This window comes from Halichoeres trimaculatus, unplaced genomic scaffold (genome assembly GCF_033239565.1).
Source record: "Halichoeres trimaculatus isolate MK-OKI-2021-1 unplaced genomic scaffold, fHalTri1.1 fHalTri1_scaffold_10, whole genome shotgun sequence".
NCBI classification, from domain to species: domain Eukaryota; kingdom Metazoa; phylum Chordata; class Actinopteri; order Labriformes; family Labridae; genus Halichoeres; species Halichoeres trimaculatus.
In genome coordinates, this window is record NW_027437187.1 from 36,595,725 (window position 1) to 36,616,573 (window position 20,849).

Consider the following 20,849-nt stretch of genomic DNA (forward strand, 5'->3'; position numbering starts at 1 on the left):
AGAGTCTCCTGATCCTCACACCCTGAAGGATCTGCTGGACTGAGGTTTGGGGACTGTGGAGACCACTGGGGGACAGGGAGCTCATCGTCATGTTTCAGGAAAAAAAACAAAACAACAACAAAAACACAAAGATGCGTTCTCTCTCTGTTGTTGTCATGTTTTCTTTGTGGTTGTGTCTTTGTGTTTTTCCGTTTCTTTTTTTTTTTTGCGTCTTCTTTATTGATTGATCACATTTTCTTTTCTGTTGCCATTTGGTATATACTTTTTTTTTGTTGTGTTTCCTTTTTTGTTTTTCCTTTTATTTGTTGTGGTTGTTCTGTTTCTTTTTCCTTCTTCTTTTTTTGTTGTCCTGTTTCCTTTTGTAGTCTTTCTTTTTCTTGTTCTTCAGCTTTTAATTGTCATGTTTTCTTCTTTGTCAACTTGTTTCTTTTTTTGTCATTCTATTTTTTTGTGGTCCTGTTTCTTTTATGTTTTTTCTTTTCATTTTTTTCAGATTCAGTTCTCTTTTTTTGTTGCATTTTTTGTTGTTATTTTTCTGTTTTTTATTGTTCTGTTTCCTTTTTGTTGTTCTTTTTTTTGCTGTTGTCATTCTGTTTCTTTTTCCAGGTAACATTTTCTTTTTTCTTAACCTGTTTCCTTTTTTTTTGTTTTGCTCCTTTTTTTTCTATTTCAGTTTTTTCTTGTTTTGTCCTTTTTTGGTTTCATTTCTTTGTTGTTGTCCCACTTCTTTGTTCTTTTTTTTATTGTTCTGATTCCTATTTGTTTTTCCTTTTTTGTTGTAGGTCTGTTTTTTCTTTGTGGTCCTGTTTCCTTTTTGCAGTCATTCTTTTTTTGCCCTGTTCTTTTATTGTAGTTGTGTTTCTTCTTCTTGTCTGGTTTCCTTTTTTTTATATTGTTTCCTTTTGTTGTCCTGTTCCTTTTTTTGTTTTGTTTCTTTTTTATTTTTTAATTTGTACTTTTTCTTTTTTTGTTGTCTTTCTTGTTTTGTTTGTTTTTGTTTTCTTCTTTCTTCTTTGATGTCCTGTGGTTTTGTCTTTTCTCTTGTTTTCCTTTTATTTTTTTTGTTATTGTTGCCTTTTGCACTTCAGGGCCACCGTAGCTCAGCCTGTCTGGCACCAACAACCAGACCTCGTCCAAACTCTCTTGTACAGCCTAATTGCTGCAGAGCTGCTGCGCTGTGATTGGCTGATTAGAGTTAACGAGGTGAACAGGTGAACCTAATTAACCTGATGCTGAGGGTAAAGTTTCTGTAAAACTCCTCATTAAACATAAAAAAACAGCCTCCATGAAACGGTCTGAATGAACGAGCGCTGAGTTTGAGAAACGTTCAGTTTGTTTTTAATGGAGCAGAAAAATCAGAGAGAGCCTGTAAATCATGTTAAAGTCACTAAACGACCAAACGGTACAAACGACATCTTCAGTTTCAGTCAGATTCAGTCTGCAGACGAAAAGAAAGGAGAGAAGTGTCCACTGAAAACTTATCTACATTTATACACTGGATCCAAGTTTCCACCACGGTCAGACGCTCCCACAGAGAAAATATGAAACAACCAGAAAAAATAAGATCAGGAGCAGAGAGAGGGAAGGAGCCATCAGCTCATCACGCCGACAGGTTTAACCTCTGAGGGAAAGAGCGACTGGTTTCAGAAAAGGTGGAAATATGAGCATGGGGCCTGAAAAAACACAAAACATTAAAATCTGTGTTTGTGAAACTGCAGATCCTCACACTTCAGAGCTTTTCCCAAACATCGTGACGAACGCTGCAGAAAGAAGAAAATGATGAGGTAGACGTTAAACTGCAAATGATTCAAACAAAACAAAGACAGCTTCCTGTTTAGGAAGAAATGATGGAGCCATTTTCCCCTGAAGCCACGCTGGAAGTTTTCACCTTTTTAACTCAACTTTTCTTCTTCTACAGTTAGGTAGAGCTATGCTTTGAAACGTGACAACAAGCTAACTTTGTCAGTTTGTAGCGTAGTTTAGCAGCTGCTATATTTCTCTCTCCTCACAGCCCGGTGCTCTGAGACGTGTCTGTAACGTGTAACGTTAGTGAATCCTGGTTCTGTCCTACCAGAGCTCATCTACCAACTCCAACCTCACCAAGCAGAGCTAACGTAACCTGGCTCTTCATTTTATTGATAGACTCTCAAGTTTGAACAGACCACTGCAGAATAACTGCTGACTGTGGGTTGGAGTCAACATTAGCACAAACACATTAACCTGGGTTTAGCCTTTAGCTAGTGTTTTAGCCTTTAGCTGGTGTTTTAACCTTTGACTCACATTTTAGCCTTTAGATTTTTTTTAAGCCTTGAGCTCATGTTTTAGCCTTTGGCTCCTGTTCTAGCCTTCAGCTTGTGTTTTAGCTCTTAGCTTTGCCTTTAGCAAGTGTTTTGGCCTTTGTCTCATGTTTGAGCATTTAGCTCATGCTTTAGCCTTAAGCAAGTGTTTTAACCATTAGCTTGTGTTATAGCCTTTAATAAACTTTTAAGCCTTAAGCTTCCAATTTAGGCTTCAGCTCATGCTTAAGCGTTTAGCTAGTGCTTTAGCCTTTAGCTTGTGTTTTCGCCTTAACCTCCAGTTATACCATTAAGTTTGTATTTTAGCCTTTAGCTAGTGTGTTAGCTTTTGGGTCCTGTTTAAGCCTTTAGATTCTGTTTTAACCTTTAGCTTGTATTTAAGCCCTTAGCACATGTTTTAGCTCTTAGCTCCTGTTTTAGCCTTTAGCTTGAATTTTAGCCTTTAGCTCTGGCTCTAGCCTTTAGCTAGTGTTTAAGCCTTTAGTATGTATTTGAGCGTTTAGCTTGTGTTTAATTGTTTAGCAAGTGTTTTAGCTTTTACCTTCTGCTTAAGCCTTTAGATAGTGTTTTAGCCTTTAGCTTCTGCCTTAGCTTTTAGCCTCCGTTTAAGCCTGTAGCTTGAATTCTAGCCTTAAGCTCCAGTTTTAGCCTTCTGCTAGTGTTTTAGCCTTTAGCTTGAATTTTAGCTTTAAGCTCCTGTTTTAGCCTTTAGCTTGTGGTTTAGCTCTTAGCTTTGCCTTTAGCAAGTGTTTTGGCCTTTGTCTCATGTTTGAGCATTTAGCTCATGCTTTAGCCTTTAGCAAGTGTTTTAACCATTAGCTTGTGTTATAGCCTTTAATAAACTTTTAAGCCTTAAGCTTCCAGTTTAGGCTTTAGCTCATGCTTAAGCGTTTAGCTAGTGCTTTAGTCTTTAGCTTGTGTTTTAGCCTTAAGCTCCAGTTATACCATTAAGTTTGTATTTTAGCCTTTAGCTAGTGTATTAGCTTTTGGCTCCTGTTTAAGCCTTTAGATTCTGTTCTAGCCTTTAGCTTGTATTTAAGCCCTTAGCACATGTTTTAGCTCTTAGCCCCTGTTTTAGCCTTTAGCTTGAATTTTAGCCTTTAGCTCTGGCTCTAGCCTTTAGCTAGTGTTTAAGTCTTTAGTATGTATTTGAGCCTTTAGCTTGTGTTTGAGTGTTTAGCAAGTGTTTTAGCTTTTACCTTCTGCTTAAGCATTTAGATAGTGTTTTAGCCTTTAGCTTCTGCCTTAGCTTTTAGCCTCCGTTTAAGCCTGTAGCTTGAATTCTAGCCTTAAGCTCCAGTTTTAGCCTTCTGCTAGTGTTTTAGCCTTTAGCTTGAATTTTAGCTTTAAGCTCCTGTTTTAGCCTTTAGCTTGTGGTTTAGCTCTTAGCTTTGCCTTTAGCAAGTGTTTTGGCCTTTGTCTCATGTTTGAGCATTTAGCTCATGCTTTAGCCTTTAGCAAGTGTTTCAACCATTAGCTTGTGTTATAGCCTTTAATTAACTTTTAAGCCTTAAGCTTCCAATTTAGGCTTTAGCTCATGCTTAAGCGTTTAGCTAGTGCTTTAGCCTTTAGCTTGTGTTTTCGCCTTAACCTCCAGTTATACCATTAAGTTTGTATTTTAGCCTTTAGCTAGTGTGTTAGCTTTTGGCTCCTGTTTAAGCCTTTAGATTCTGTTCTAGCCTTTAGCTTATATTTAAGCCCTTGGCACATGTTTTAGCTCTTAGCCCCTGTTTTAGCCTTTAGCTTGAATTTTAGCCTTTAGCTCTGGCTCTAGCCTTTAGCCAGTGTTTAAGCCTTTAGTATGCATTTGAGCCTTTAGCTTGTGTTTAGCAAGTGTTTTAGCTTTTACCTTCTGCTTAAGCCTTTAGATAGTGTTTTAGCCTTTAGCTTCTGCCTTAGCTTTTAGCCTCCGTTTTAGCCTGTAGCTTGAATTCTAGCCTTTAGCTCCAGTTTTAGCCTTCTGCTAGTGTTTTAGCCTCAAGCTTGAATTTTAGCCTTTACCTCCAGCTTTTGCCTTTAGCTTGTGTAGAGCTTTAAACTAGTGTTTAAGCCTTTAGCTTCTTCAGCAGCTGTTTTTTTCTTTAAATCATTTTTACACCGTGAAGTTTATCTCTCGTTCTGACAAGTTTAAGAATCTCAGCATGTAAATGAGATAAAGTTTCAGAGCGTTTTACATAAATGACTAAAACATTTAACTAGAGGTGACTTCCTGATTTTGTTTTCAGACAAACAGCTGCTTCTAGAAACGTCAACACAGGACCAACGTGAATTTAATAGAATTTATAAATCGGGATGGGAAAGTGATTTTATTTTGAAGTTATTCATTGTCGTTCATCGACGGTCTACTGAGAGGATTCTTTTGAGCTATTTATCATAGAAGCTCTACTGTAAAGATACTACGGGGGCACCAGAGGGACAAAATAAAGACTAAAAACAGCAGAACAGCTCCTTGTTTCCTGTCTCTCTGCTGCCTCTCACTCAGAGCGCGGCTTCAGAGGAAAACAGCGTCAGATTAATGAGATGAACGATGAGGTTTTCAGGGTCTCACGAACAGCGTTTCCTTCGTTAATGTGTCGCCTGAATGTCAGAGGAGCTGCAGCGACAGGAAGTGACGTGGGGGACTTTACAGAGCTCCAGAGGAACCAGGGGTTTAAAAACCAGGACGTGGATCAGTCTGAAGGTCAGATTTTACACTGTACAGGTAAACACACAACCACACACACTCTTCAGACAGCGTACGCCTCACAGTATTTACATCTTTACACTTATAAATATTGTGCAATAACAGCAATCCTGAGGTGCACGCCGCAACGTGAGAGTCCACGCTCCCCGCCTCAGGCATCGCTCCACAGCGGGATTCAAGATGGCTTCATTTCAGGGTTTCTAAAAGTTTCAGGAAGAAGAAGAGGAAAGGAATCATCCGGGATGACACCGGGACCAGAAGTGTGTCAGATCCCTCGCCGACATCGGACGAGGAAGAGGAAGCCCACGCCGAAGCACGGAGACGAGGGTTTCTACATCGGTTTGTTCCCATACATGAGGGGGATGATGTAGACGGAGATGTCGTCCCCGGAGCCCAGTCTCTCGTTGGAAATCCTCCAGCCTCGATCCTTCAGGACTCCTCGTGCCCTCATCACCAGGTCCTGAGCCGCCATCGTGTACCTGAGGAAACACGGTGATGAGAGATGAAGATGAGACAGAGAAATGAGAAACATCCGGAGCACGACGTCTGAATCTTTGATCTTCACCGCCTCAAATTAACGAGACAGAACACAGCGTTCAGACTCAAACGCTTTCCTCCACATCAGAGAAACGACTTTTATCCAAATGTTTGAAATTTGCATAACAAGCTGACGCGGCGCGTCCCCTGAGAAAGGAAAGGCAGACGGGGTGACAGGAAGTTCAGCCAGACGTGCCTGTGCTGGTCGTCTGGGTCGCAGTTCGCCAGGAAACAGGTGACCGCCTCAGCCACTTCCTGGTTGGAGAGGACGTCCCACAGACCGTCTGTTCCCAGAACCAGGACGTCATCGGCGCCGTGCTCGCACTGAGCCAGAGGATAAACCCTCACCTGGAGAAGCAGGGAGGAGAGGAGAGGGTCAGGAGACAGGTGGTAAAAAACAAGTTTTACTTTTAACCCTGAGAGAAATTCCTGTTCATCCTCCTGTTTATCAGGTTCACCTGTTCACCTGCTCATTAACTCTAACCAGCCAATCACAGCGCAGCAGCTCTGCAGCATTTAGACAGGTAAACATGAAGCTGCCGGAGTTTAAACTGAGCATCAGGAGGAAGAATAAAGGAGATTTAAGAGACTTTGACTGAGGCCTGTTGGTGCCAGACGAGCTGAGCTATGGTGGCCCTGAAGTGCAAAAGACAACAGTGACAAAAAAAAATTAGATGAAATAAAAGGAAAATGTGACAAAAAACAACAGGAGATCAAAAAAGAAACAAAACAACAAAAAAGAGATGGAACAACAAAAAGAAACATGACAAAACAGGAGAAAAATAAGGAATAAGTCTAAGACAAACAGAAGAAAGAAAGAAAAACAAAACAACAAAAAGGAAGACAAAAAAGGAACAAAACAAAAAAAATGGAACAAAACAACAAGAAAAGAAAACATGACAAATAAAAAGGAAAAACAAAATTAAAAAACCAAAACAACCAAGGAAAAACAGGAAACTGGGACAACAAAAAAGAAACAAAACAACAAAAAAGAAACAAAACAACAACAACAACAAAATAACATGACATAAAAAAGAGTAAAACTACAAAAAAAGGAGAAAAAAATTAAGAATAAGACTAGGACAAACAGAAGAACAAAAAAAACAAAAAAAACAAGACAACAAAGGAAACAAAAACAGCAAAATAGGAAGCCAAAAAACAAAACAAAAAAACAGTGAAAAATAAATAAAAAAAGGATTATATATATGAAACAAAACAAGAAAAAAGGAAACAGAAAAATAAAACAAAACAAAACAAAAAAGCAACAAAAAAGACTCCAATGAAAATAGAAAACAACAACAAAACAGGACATCAAAAGAAAAAAAAAACAAGAATAAAAGGAAACAAAAACAACAAATTAGGATTTAAAAAACAAAACAAAAAAAACAACAAAATAGCAATCAAAAAAACAAAATCCCCCATCAAAATAGGAAACAAGACCAAACAAGAAAAAGAAACAAAAAAAGAAAGAAAACAACAAAAAAGAAACAATATAACAAAGAGAAACAAATCAACAATAAAGGAAACAGAACAATAATTAGTATCAAAACAAAATAAAAAAAAACCTTAACAAAAAAAAAAAAAAGAACAAAAAAGAATGGTAGAAAAATAGTAAAAACAGGACAAAAAAAAAGGACACGATAAAAGAAAAAGACTTTTAAAAGGAAACAGGATAACAACAAAAGAAAACAGAACAATGATATATAAAAGGACAAAAAATGAAAAAAGACAATAAAAAGGAAACAGAACAACAACATAAAAAAACATTATTATTATTTCTATTGAAACAAGTTTTTGTTTTAACCCTGTGATAAATTCACTCCACAGACTCTCGCTGTGTCTTCAGTTTGTTCAGAGAAGTCAGCCTGTTTCACAAAGAGCTGAAGTCATCCTGAGGTTTTTCTCTTTAACAGCTGAACAGAAACAGAGGGTGAAGAAACACCCGCTGACCTTGGACTGCTCTGCTGAAGCTCACTGATAAACCTTTGTTTGCTTCACACGTCTGTTAGGAAAACTCCTGATACAAACTTTTCAGGAGAGAAGTGCAGAGAGGGTATCAGTCGGAAAAGAGACACGAATTCTGGGAAACGATTTCACAACCGAGATTTCAACATCAACAGAAAGACGTGTTGACTCATATTTGATCTCATGATGAAGATAATCTCATGACTTCCAGATTACAGCGTCGGGATAAATGGTGGAAAAGTTGAGTGGAGTTAACTAACGGTGTCACACTCTGATCAGCTGATGAGCCGTAAACTGTCAGCCCTAACTTGAACAGCCAAACAAAAAATCAGTATTGAGCATTGAGGCCTTCAGAGTGACTACAGCCTGAGTCTGATTCAGTCAACAACACAATCATGGTTTAGACCAGAGACTGACGGTAGTTCAGAAAACAGTCATTGACCCCCTCCACATGGAGGGTGAAACCCAAAGGTTCCTGCTAAAGAAGCTGTCTGTTCACAGGGAGCTGGATCCAAACACAGTACTAGAAAGAGGACGTTCCTGCCGACAACGCCAAAACAATCAAAAAGTGGTTTGATGCAGTAAATCAGGCAAAACTAGCCTCAACGTGGCTCTGGGGCCTCATGTGGCCCTTTGACTCCTCTGCAGTGGCTCCTTGTAGCTTTAAAAAATATTATTGGAATAAAGAATTTTTATTTTTCTTACAGAGGGAATTGATGATTAAAGACTAAGTAAGTGTAAATGTCAACATTTCGTTGAACTTATCATGCATCACATCTTGCAAAAATCTTTCATTTTTTTAAAAGATTTTTGCTTTTTAAAACGTATTGCCAAACTTGTTTGATTTTTTTTTGTCATTTTTGGTATATAGACAAAAAAAATTCAAATGAAATTTGAAAAAAAAATCAAACAAATTTTTTTTGGGGAAATTTCATACTTTTGTAAATTTTGTAAATCATTAAAATTTGTATTGGGGTAAATTTTGCAGATGTTTGTATTCTCATTTTTTTTAATTAATCACATTTTTTGAAAAAAAAAATTTCTGCAGATTTATGAATTTTTGGCAAATTCTTGAAATTTCAAAAAATTTGGAACTTTTGCATTAAACTTTTTTTTTCACATGTACATTTTTGTGGATTTTATATTTTTGTCTTTTTTTTGCAGATTTCATATTTTCGCAAATTTTGCAAATGATCTAAATTTGTTTTAGGGTAAAATTTGCATTTTTTTGTTCTGTAATTTTTTTGTAAATTTTGCAAGTTTTTTTTGAATAACCTTTTTTTTCTGCAAATGTATGAACTATGGCAATTTCTTGAGATTTCAAAAATTTGGAAAATTTTGCAAAAAAAAATGTGTTATGTTGTAAATTCTTGCAAATTTCATATCTTTGAAAATTTTGCAAAATTTGCAAATTATTTCATTCTGTTTTGGGGTTAATTTTGCAAATGTTTGTATTCTCCAATTTCTTTGAAAATTTAGTAAAAATTTTTTAATAACATTTTTTTTTGCAAAGTTATTAACTTTTGGCAAATTCTTAAAATGTCAACATTTTGGGGAATTTTTTTGAATTTCTTTTTTTCAATTTTTCACATTTTTTTAAAATTAATGATACATTGAATATTTCTTTCTTTTTTTAATATTTGCAATCTTATCAAAACTTGAAACCAAGAAATCCCATATACTATTTTATAAACACAAAAAACTGAATGACTTTAATCCAGGTGAGCTGAGGAGAAATGGCTCCTATGAAAGTTAAAGTTGCAGAGTCCTGCTATAGATACACAAACTTTCAGTCAGTCAGCATTCCTGTAACAAAACCATCACAGTTAAACAATAAAAACTGAAATATGTCACTCTTGACATATTTCTTGATTTGACTGATTTTCTCTTAATTCTCATTAATCGACTGGACCTGTTGTTTGTAACTCGACTCGTTTGATGTCCTCTGGATGTTACTGTTTGATTTAACATCCTGAAACAAAAGGCTCTGCGTGTATCTGAGAGGCGACGCGTGAAAACAGCTTCAGAGACGAGGCTGAACTGCGGCTGAACTTGGAGGCCGATGAATTAAAGATCAGGAGAATCGCTCTGTGACTGCGGCAGGCGTCTGGGAAGGAACGGAGTCGTTAGAGAGCGGCGGCCGGCGGGAAATGTTAATGTGCCTGATGACCACGCAGTTCACAGAGCGAGTCGTTAATGGCTGAAGGCATTTTTTACATCATTACCTCTGTGCTCTCATCCTCAGGTCAGAAGAAGAGACTGAGCACAGAAACGGTGGAGAGGGGACGAAATTCTTCTTCATTAAATGTCAAAGCAGAGTTTAACGCTGACTGCTGAGGAGCAACACCTGAGATCAGGACGTAAAACACAGGAAGCCATGTTTCCTTTACGTGTTTCAGCCTGTTTTAAGTAAAAAGGCGTTGTCTTTCTCTTTAACATCCTGAAATAAGACTTTTTTCTGGTCTTATCAGCTGAACGTGGCTCCTGTTAAGTCTGATGAGATGATTTATACCAAAAAAATAAGACAAACACATATTAGATCACAGATCATAAACATGGCGCTAACCTCGGGGCAGCAGGACAGGAAGGGCTTAATGTAGATGTTGGAGTCGTGGACTTTGAGGTTGTGGTCCCCCAGACCTCTGGTGACCCCGATGGTCGCCAAAACACGAGCCTGAAAAAAAAGAAGGAAGTGACTGAGTTAGAGAATCAACCAAACATCGTGCAGGGTAAAAAAAATGAGTAAAGTTAAATTTGGAGAATTTTCCTTTAAACATGGATTTAAAGTACTGATCCTAGATGTTCAGACTGAGCATGTGCAGAAACTCTGACTTATGACACGTCTTCAAAGCCTTCAAAAGTACCTGATATCTGGAAATAAAGCTGGTATCAGCCCAATACCTGGTTCCTGGTACCGGTACTCATCCATCACTTGCCAAAACCCCAGAAAGTAAAGCTGTAAATTGTTTAACGATACTACAGATGGACCAGAGGGACAGAATAGAGACTAAAAAAAGCACGAACCAGCTCTTTATTTTTTTACTCAGCTTCCTTTTTATAAAGATGTTTCTGAGGAATCTTCTAGACCAACGGTCTTCAACCTGCAGTCTTTGACTCCTTTGCAGTGGCTCCTTGCAGGTTTGAAAAAATATTATTATTACAACTTGAACAGCCCACCAACTTAACCTCAAGTTTACAGCCCTGGGAAGAAAACTACATGTGAAAAAAATTTGCCACAACAAAACATGATGGGGTAAGAAAAAAAAATCAATATGTGTTATGAAATTCAGGAGTTCTTTCCAAAGCGTTTCTGAATTAATAACTACAAGCTAATAAAATTAATTATAATAATATTTAATAATTAATATTTTTCTTTAATTTGCACATTTTTTTAATTTGTGCATTTTTCAGTTCCAGCATTTTTTATTTTTTTGTAAATTATTAAAATTTAAAAAATTCAAATTTGATATTTTTTCGTATTTTAAAAACAAATAATAATAATAATACTTTTTTTTCTTTTATGTTGCACATTTTAAAAAAAGCAGATATTTTAAATTCAAGCATTTTAAATTTTTTCTGAAAATTATTGAAATTGAAAAAATACGAATTCGATATTTTTCCTATTTTTTTATAATAATAATTAAAAATGAATAATATATTTCTTCTATTTTGCACATTTTTTTAAATGTTTGCATGTATTTTAAGTTCAAGCATTTTTTTTTTATTTTAAACTATTGAAATAGAAAAAAAATCAAATTTGATATATATTATTTTAATTCAAAAAACAATTAAATTTGTGCAAATTTAAAATATTCCTTTTTTTTCAATTGTTTTTGAATTCCCAAAATTTTTGAAATATTTGTTTGTTAATTTTCAATTTATTGAAAGGAAAAAAAATAAAAAATCCTACGTACAATTTTTAAAATAATAAAAAAACTTCTGGTTAAGCTACGTCTTTGCTTAATTTCAACTTTATTAAAATTATTTTTTATTTTAACCCCTCTATAAAATTTACATTTTTTAAAATTTCTATTTATTGAAACTTTCACTTATTTATTCAAATTAAAAAACTAAAACATCACATGTTTAATTTCTTTGATTAAAATAAACCTTCTTGTGTAAATAATTATCCACAAGAGTTTTTCTACATTTTAAAATTTTTCCCCTTTTTTGTCTTTATTGTGAAGATAAAGTAGATTTTGTGGCTCCTGAATGACTTTAATCCAGGTGAGCTGAGGAAAAATGGAGAAAAATCTAGTTCTGATTAATCTTTGACTTTTAATATTTATTATTTAAAAGAATCTGTGACTGAGCGTGTGCAGACTTCTCTTAAAGGAACATGAGCCTGATTGCTCTGCGCTCATCCCTGCAGACGCCCTCAGTGTGAAACATCCTCAGAGAAACTGAGCCGACAGCTGCAGACTCCTCCCAGCACGAGTCCTGATCTGAACGGACCAGCAGCGTTTAGGAAACACACACACACACACACACACACACGCTCGGAGTCAGCATCCTCTTTGAGCGCCTCACAGCCGTCCCCTGAGCGCCGGACGCCATCGAGCTCATTTGAAAGCTTTACAGAGCACTTATTGACCGCCGGCGTACGCATAGATCGCCCTGCCGCTCCCAAAATGGCTGCTGGGGAACTGGGCTAATTGAATCCCCTGTACGACCTCGGAGAAGGGGAGGCACGTGAGGACAGGGCGAGGAGCGTGAGGGCGTCTGAGGCCTCGCAGCGCAGAGCCAGAATCAGTATGCAGCGCAGAGACGCAGAGGGAAGGAGCCGGAGAGGTGGAGGAAGGCAGAGCGCTTAAAAGTGGCGGCAAAGCTCCTCTGGCAGAAAAGGGGAAACATCCTGGGATTAATTGTTGAGCGTTGGGGCCCGGCGAGCTGCACGCCGCGCTTTGAAGTGCTCTGCCGTTCCTCTGCCTCGCACAAAGCCCTCGCGCTCTAATATCAAGCCGTCCATCTCTGCGTCGCACTTCAAAGAGGAGAGGAGGCGACGTGGGCACGGCCGGCTGAACAGGGCGCCCTGGCTGACACGCCTCGATCATCAGCCCAACAGAAACCACCGTCTGACGGCGTCTGACACCGAGACGAGGCCAAACGGAGATCAGAGCGATCTGTGTTCCCGTCTCTCTGACCTTTTACTGCTACATGGACAAGACGCCGCACAGCGCCACATGTTGGGCGTCAGCGGCAGACGGGAAATGTCATGAGCAGAGCGCGGAGCTCTCGACCTTTTCATTTATGTTTCCTGTCACAACACGCAGAAGGATCTCAGCGGTGGAGCCGCCATGTTTTCCACTTTACATACATCAGTTCAGCTGGTGAACACGGGGTCTGACCTTTGACCTCTGCTTGTCTGAGTTCATATTTCCCCTGGTTAGAAAAGACGCTGCGTCTCTACCAGAGGAACTTTTTTCTGATTGGTGGAACAGCCACAGAGTTTTATACCCCCTCCCTCCGTCCACAATATGATGACTCCCAGCTGTGATGGACTTGGTTTAGTCCTAAACCAGGAGTCTGCATCCTTTACTTTCATAGGAGCCATTTTTCCTCAGTTTACCTGGATTAAAGTCATTCAGGAGCCACAAAATCTACTTTATCTTCACTATAAAGAGAAAAAAGAGGATAAAATTCTAAACATAGTAAATATCTGCTGAATAATAATCTAAATGAAATGTTCTGAAATGAATGAAACTGTACATGTGATTTCTTGGTTTGTTATGTTTAAAAATAAACTAGAAATTCAAAAAATGAAATAAAAATTGTCAAGATTAAAGACAAGTTTGACACAAAACAATTTGCCAAGATAATGAAATAAAAAAAAATCTGAAAGTTGTATAAAAAAGTTTCATTACATTTGCTAACATTTCAGAAAATTTTGAAAATTAAGAAAAGTTTCTTTTTCAAATTATTGCAAAGAATATAAAAAAGTAAAAATTTCAACAATTAAAAAAATGAATACAAATAAAAACGAAATTGCAAAGATTGAAGCAAAATTCAAAAACCCTTTAAATTTAAGTTATTTTCAAAACTTTTTTTTTTTCATTTTTGATACATTTGCATAGATTTGAGTAAATTTAAAAAACAAAATAAATTTGCAAATTTGCAAAATTTTTCTAAAGATCTTTACAAAAAAATAAAAGTCTGTAATTATTTAAAAAAAAAAATAAATTAGTGAAAGGATTTTTTGTGTTTATAAAATTGTGACATCTGTGTTTTTTTATTTTGATAAAAAATGGATAAATTTGTATCTATTTCAAAATTTATAGATTTTTTAATTGCAAAAAATTTTAAAGAGAATTTTGAAATTTCAGAAATTAAAAAAAAGAATCTAAAAATGTGCAAAATTTCCCTAAATTTAGATTTTTTTCAAATTTGCTAAAATATAAAAATGTATACATTTGAAATAATTGTAAAAATGTCAAATTTTGGCTTATCCTCTAAAGAATTTAGATTTTTTTTACTTAGTTTGGAAGAATCTTTAAAAAAATGAAATTACAAATTTTCTTTCTTTTTTTAAAAAACTTTTTTTGCATGAAGTGATTCAGTATTGCATTATTTTATTTAGTGTCAGTGTCTTTAATCATCAATACCCCCTGTAAAAAAATAAAATCCTTTATTTTAATAATATTTTTTAAAGCTACAAGGAGCCACTGCAGAGGAGTCAAAGGGCCTCGTGAGGCTCCAGAGCCACAGGTTGAAGACCCCTGTTGAACAATGGTCTCTCCCTTGTAGAAACCTGATGCTACAGGTGGTGTCTGGGTGTGTGTGTTTACGTAACTTTGGTCGAAGGCTGTGAGTGTGCTGCCGCTGGCACTGAGCCAAGGAGGAGGAGCCCAGTTTGAATGTTGTGTTTACCAACAAGTAACCAAAACTCCTGCAGATCCTACCTTTAAATGGCTGTTTTAAACTCAAACTCATTAAAACCCTGTAAGTGACAGAGGAGAGTCATTCATTAATTGTTGATTTTTAACGATTATTTCCATCTTTCTGCTCCAGCGGAGGCTGAACACAGCAGAAAACTGAGGTTTGCTCTGAGTCAAGCTGTGGGAGTAGTTCTGTCTCACCTTCTTTCCTTCGCCGTAGATCAGGGGGAACTTCAGGTCGTCGTCCTCGACGGTTTTATACGCCCTGCACAGGGAGAGAGGACACTTTAATGAGTGTGAGGTTTACGGCAGGCAGCGAACACGTGCCCTAGAGAAATAAAAACCCACCCAGACATCAGAGCACATCACAGACCCTCAGATTATTCTCTCCTCAGCTCGTAAAAGTCTCCCATGTGACATCTGTACACGTCTGAAACACTCCGGCAGTGTGTGTGTGTGTGTGTGTGTGTGTGTTTCTGGAGAACGTAAAGGAGCTAAATGATGCAAGAAGATCCACGTTTACATTCCCGACTCTCGGAGCAGTGTTTAAACTTCCCCTATGGATGAATAATTTACAGCCTTCAGACTGAGACCAGACTGAGCTGCAGCACGGCAAGACAGCCTGTGGAGAACAGTGTGTGTGTGCGTGTGTGTGTGTGTGTGTGTGTGTGCGTGTGTGCGTGTGTGTGTGTGTCTGTGAGGATACACTTCATACCTGCAGATTAACGTGCAGACTAACGTCAGGTCATTAAACAATAGATTCAAACAGAAAGTATCAGCTGAACTGACCCGCAGTCATCGCTCTGAGCAGCGTGTGTCTGAGTCCGGCCTCACACACCTCACCCCGCGCTCTCAGACGCTGTGAGGAAGACTAGCAGGGACCGGGATGGTTTTTACATTACTGCTGGTTCCACTCAGAGAGGCCATATGTTTCCACCTTAGGCGAGCACCGATCTGCTGCGCTCAGCACTTCTCTAACAGTGTGCAGGGCGAGCACCAGCACGGCAAACAAAGCCCACAAACAGGAACACAGAGGAGAGCTGCAGCTCCAGATCACGACCTGTGGACCAGTTTCCTCCCTCTGCTGTTTACAATGTTCATAAAGCTGCTGAAACAACGGTCGTCAACCTGCGGCTTATTTTTCTTCCAGAGGGTATTGATGATTAAAGACACTGACACTAAAAAAAATCCTGTGTTAACATTTAGTTGAACTAAATCTTCATCCCATCTGTCAATAAAGCCTGCCACCGCTCTACTTCACCTCCTACAACATCAACATCCACCAACTTTCCATGCACCTGTGGCTAACCTCAAGTTTTACAGCCCTGGGAAGATAACTACATCTACAAAAAGACTAATCTGGAAGAAAATACAGAATTTAATTCAGTGAGGAAGGATTCATTCAAGTGACAACGTACCAGATTAATATGCATGATTGATATGTGGCAAGACATAAGCACAGGTCAGAAAATAATGAGTTGACAGAAAAAAAAAAACAATAATTGCGTTCAAATTCAAGTATTCTTTCCCTAATTTAACAATTTAAAAATAATCAAAGATTTTTTATTTTTTCTTTGTGAATAATGCAAATTACTTTTATAATTATTCTTATTATTTTTAAAACAATTTAATAAAATCTTTGCAAATGTATCAAAACTTTTTTAAAAAATTGCAAATTTATCAAATTTAAAGTTTTTTGATAATTTGTTCCAATTTTTGCAATTTCACATTTTTAAAAATATTTTCTTAATTGTTAAAATTTGACTTTTGAATTTTTTTGCAATCTTTTTTTTTAAAAAATAAAATTCACATGGATTGAGGGAAATAATCAATCAATCTGTGCATTTTTAAGTATTCTTTTCCTATTTTTTTTTTTATTTTAATTTCAAAGATTTTTGATTATGTTTTTGCACATTTTGAAAATTGATTTTATTTTTTTTAAACAATTTAATAAAATCTTTGCAATTGTATTAAAAACCTTTTTTTTTAAATTGCAAATATATTAAATTTGAAGTTTTTTGATAATTTGTTTCAATTTTTGCAATTTCACATTTTTTAATTAATTTTTTAGTTATTATTTAATTGTATTTATTTTATTTTTTGAATTCAATAAAATCTTTGCAAATGCAATAAAAAAACTAAAAAATGATAATAATACAAATTTATAAAAATCAAAGGGGGGTTTTGAAATTTGTTTCAATCTTTGCAATCTTATAATTTTTTTATTTTTTGTTTATTTTCAAATTTTTAAAATTCTTTGCAATATTTTGAAAAAGAACAACTTTTTATTTAAATTTTTAAAATTTTCTGAAATGTTTGCAAATGTTTCAATCTTCTTTTTTTACATCTGTGATTTTTTTTTATTTTATGCACTTTTTTTTCAAACAATTCTTTAAATTTTATTTTATTTTTTTAAATTTTCAGTTTATTTTTTGGAATAAAAAACTAAGACATCACATGTACAATTTCACTCATTTCAAAACATTTCATTTAGATAATTATTCAGTAGATTCTAAGTTTGTTTAGAATATTTTTTACACTTTCTTGTCTTATTTGTGAAGATAAAGTAGATTTTGTGTCTCCTGAGTGACTTTAATCCAGGTGAGCTGAGGAAAAATGGCTCCTATGAAAGTTCACGTTGCAGACCCCTGCTCTAAGCTCTTTAGAGACTCACATCTTTCTCTCTAGTTTTCTTTCCAGAGTCCAGTTTATAATCTCTATCTTCCCGTCTCTGACAGACTTCTTCTCTCCTCTCACTCTCACTTCACTTCTCATCTCCTGGAAACAGCTCTTAACTTCTTCTCCTGCTGCGCTTCTTTCCCTCCCGTCCAAACTGACGCTCAGACTCAAACCAGCTTCCTGTCTGACGCTGATGTGCTTCACGTTGAAGAAGTGATGCATTCAGGAGGCCGCTGTAAACGGCAGCGTCCTCGCTCAGGCATCAATCAAAGAGGTACTGAGAGGGAGGGCGGGATGTGTGACAGTGATGACGGCGGCGGCGTTCATGTCTCCTCTCCTCACTCGCTGTCTATATGATGAAAGGAGGACGTTAAAGAGCGACAGCTTGAGCAGCGTTTACACCTTTTCTTCCAATCTCTGCTCCTATTCATCCCTTTTCCTCCTCCTCCTCCTCCTCCTCCTCCTGAGCGTCTCACTTTATCCCCGTGCTGTTAGGATCATGTCGAACGCCGCCGCCCGCTCATCATCCATCACTCTGAGAGGTCTGGAGCCACAAGGTGACGACCATTACAGCTTCAACGCCAACGCCAGCTATTCTGGTTGATGTGTCTGCGCGCAGAGGAAGGGACCTAAAGAAAGCCGGGGAGGGGGGAGGGGGGAGGAGAGGTGGGCTGTAGACCTGTATGCCTTCATTAGAGCCTGGCCTTGATCATGGATGCCTTTGAGGGAGCTGGATGCCAGCACACACCCACACACACACACACACACACACACACACACACACACACACGGGCTCTCAGCATAGATCCTCTGCACCTATAGACCGTCTGAAGCGCACGTATACCACATGACACATCACATCTCACATCAGAGCCGCGGCGGGCTTTGAAAGGACCCAGACTGAGTCCGGGTGAAGCCAGCAGAACGGGATTCTGGGTAGAACCAGATTAAAAATACATCAGAGGCCGTCTGCAGGCGGACGACAGGCTGCGAGTTCTGAGCCCAGCTGCACACTGACCTACATCTGCTGAACCCAGCGGCACCAAAACACACACCAACGTAAAGACCAAACACACACACACACACACATCTCCACCTGCTGCACCCATGACCCACATGGACACACACACACGTCAGAGCACGCATGTGCATGACACACTAAGACAGCGGGAAGAAGACTGCATTTACTAAAGCGTCCGTTGACGGAAAAATCCCAACACATCACTTTAAACAAAGCTCATCTAGAGAAACAGGAAATGACATAAAGCGCCCAGAGACTTTCAAAATAAAACAAAACAGGTGGTGTCAGTTTTTTGATTGTGACTTTGCTGTAAAGAAATATAAACTTATCTTTAACACTAGAACAGCCACTGCAGTCTGACAGACTGGGATTTTCTCTGACATTAGCTTAAGTTAGCATAACGTTAGCTCCTAGCTGTGCCATTCATCATGTCTCTTTGTTTGTTGGGGAGTTAATTGTTCTTTTTTGTTTTTGTTTTTGTTCTTTGGTGATCGTACACAGAGCCCGCCAAAGGCATAAGCCAGGGGTCTGCAACCTTTACTTTCATAGGAGCCATTTTTCCTCAGCTCACCTGGATTAAAGTCATTCAGGAGACACAAAATATACTTTATCTTCACAATAAAGACAAAGAAGTGTAATAAAAATCTAAACACAGTAATAATGTAGTGAATAATTATATAACCAAGAAGATTTTTGAGTTAATAAAATTGTACATGTGATGTGTTAGTTTATTATTAGTTTATTATATAAATATTTTAAAATAATTTAAAAATTGGTAATGTCATAGATTGAGTAAAAAAGCTAAATTTATAAAAAATTTGATTATTTGCAAAACTTTTCAAAAATTTACCAAAATTGTGTTATTTGGAAACAACTACAAAAACTTCCAAATTTTTCCTCATTTTCAAATATTGAAAAAAAAATTGCAATTTATTTCCATAAAGATGGAATTTAAGTAATTTTTTAACTGTAAAAAAAACTAAAAAAAAGAAATTGAATTTGCAAAAAAAATTGCAAAATTGTTTAAAATATGGATTTTTTTCTAAATTTGTACAAAAAAGGAAATTTAAAGAATATGCAAAAATTTAAAAAATTTAAAAAATATACTAAAGCTTAATTAACAGATGTGATATAGAGTTAATCCAACAAATCATGAAAGCATGATTTTATTTAGTGTCTGCTTTGTTTATTTCTAATTTTTTTGAAAAAGGAAAAATGCATAATAAAACAAATTTCATAAATATGCAAAACTTATATAATTTCAAGAAATTGCAAATTTGAAATAAAGACCAAAACTAAAAAAATTGCAAAATAGTGTAATTTCAAAAATCTGCAATAATTTTTCAAAGAATTAAAAAATAAGAAAATATGAAAATTGTATCCTTAAACAAAAGTTGAACTATTTGCAAAATTTATAGAAATAAAAAAAAAGGAAATTTGTCAAAATTTCATACATTAGCAAAATTTTAAAAAAGCATTTTATTTTAATATAGAAAAAAAGACAAAAAAATGAAATCCAAAAAGTTTTTTTCAAAAAGATAAAAAAGTTCAGCTGGTATCAGACAGGAAATGAATGTTAGCTGGACTATAGCAAAGGAAGGGCAGGACTGGCCAATCAGAAAGAAGGGGGTTTGAGGAACAGGGAGCCTTAAAGAGACAGCAGCTCAAACACCAGAGAGAGAAAAATAGGGGTTTCTTTTTAGCTGTAAATCCTGTAAAGATGGTACGGGGGCACCAGAGGGACAAAATAAAGACTGAGAAAAGCACAGTACCCCCTCTTTAAGTTTACTTTTCGCCGTATTAAAACTAACATAAGCACCTGTACTCAGTGAGACCAGCTGAGCTCCTCCTGGACACGTTTCTCTTCCTCCCTCTTTGACCTTTCTTATCTCTCCTCTCTCAGATAAAGACCGAGTCCTCGCCGTGCCCACAGATTCCTCCTCTCCTCCTTTTCTCACACACAAGCAGAAATGTCAAGGCCACTTCCTGTCCTCCTCCTCCTCCTCCTCTTCGTCCTCTTCCTTCCACTGAGGCTCTCAAAGCTTTCTAAACCGCTGCACGCTGAGCTGGCCTCATATTGCCTCTGTTGGCGATCTGCATTCAGGGAACATTACAGAAAATCAATCAGACGCAGATAATGCAAAGAATTAATAATTCAGCAGCGCGTAAGCATGTGAGGAATAATCGTAGGAATAATTTCCATTTATAACTCTCCCTCTGAAGGCTTGTAACCACAGTCGATGCTCAGAGAGCACAAAGAAAGGAGCGCTACTCTCTACAACGTGTTTACAGGTTTAAATTATTCAGGAGGAAGGAGAGGAGGAAGTTACCACCACACATACTGAACGAGATTATCCTCAGTCTGCACGCTGGGTGGGACGACGGACCAGCAGAGGCGATCCACAGACACCAACACCAGTTAGAGAAACTCAGAGAGAGCGGAGAGGACGGCTGAAAACAGACAGGGGGGGAAACCAAGCCAGGAGGCCAGGAGTCGACCAAACCCTGAGGAAATGAAGAGCACCCTGAACCGTCAGACCAACAGTCAGGAGGCCCAAAATACCCAAACTCCTTCGTTATCTGACCCAGTCAGTCTTGGTGTGACCTCAGGTTTTCCATTGGACGTTGCTCTGACATGATCACACACTCATAAAAAACATGATTTTGTGAGATTACTGTGAGGTTTTATCTTTATTTGGGGTGAACCAGGTATGGAAACGATTAAGTCATGTCATGTAACTCAGGTTTGGTACCGAACTTTGGGTCTCTTATGGCACCAACCAAAACACTTC

The 20,849-nt window shown here is 37.2% G+C and overlaps 1 protein-coding gene across 1 annotated transcript in view; it reads right to left on the reverse strand.

Moving 5' to 3' along the window:
* Window positions 1-1,022: 1,022 nt before the first annotated feature.
* ppm1h (protein phosphatase, Mg2+/Mn2+ dependent, 1H) overlaps window positions 1,023-20,849 on the reverse strand; it is a 45,606-nt gene continuing 25,779 nt past the window's right edge. The window contains exons 7-11 of the mRNA XM_074678087.1: window positions 14,559-14,622; window positions 10,049-10,156; window positions 5,714-5,865; window positions 4,274-5,459; window positions 1,023-3,661 (exon numbers count right to left, since the gene is read on the reverse strand). Of these exons, the coding sequence (XP_074534188.1) occupies window positions 5,312-5,459; window positions 5,714-5,865; window positions 10,049-10,156; window positions 14,559-14,622 (472 nt within the window). The 3' untranslated portion in view covers window positions 1,023-3,661; window positions 4,274-5,311. The remainder of the gene's footprint in view (window positions 3,662-4,273; window positions 5,460-5,713; window positions 5,866-10,048; window positions 10,157-14,558; window positions 14,623-20,849) is intronic.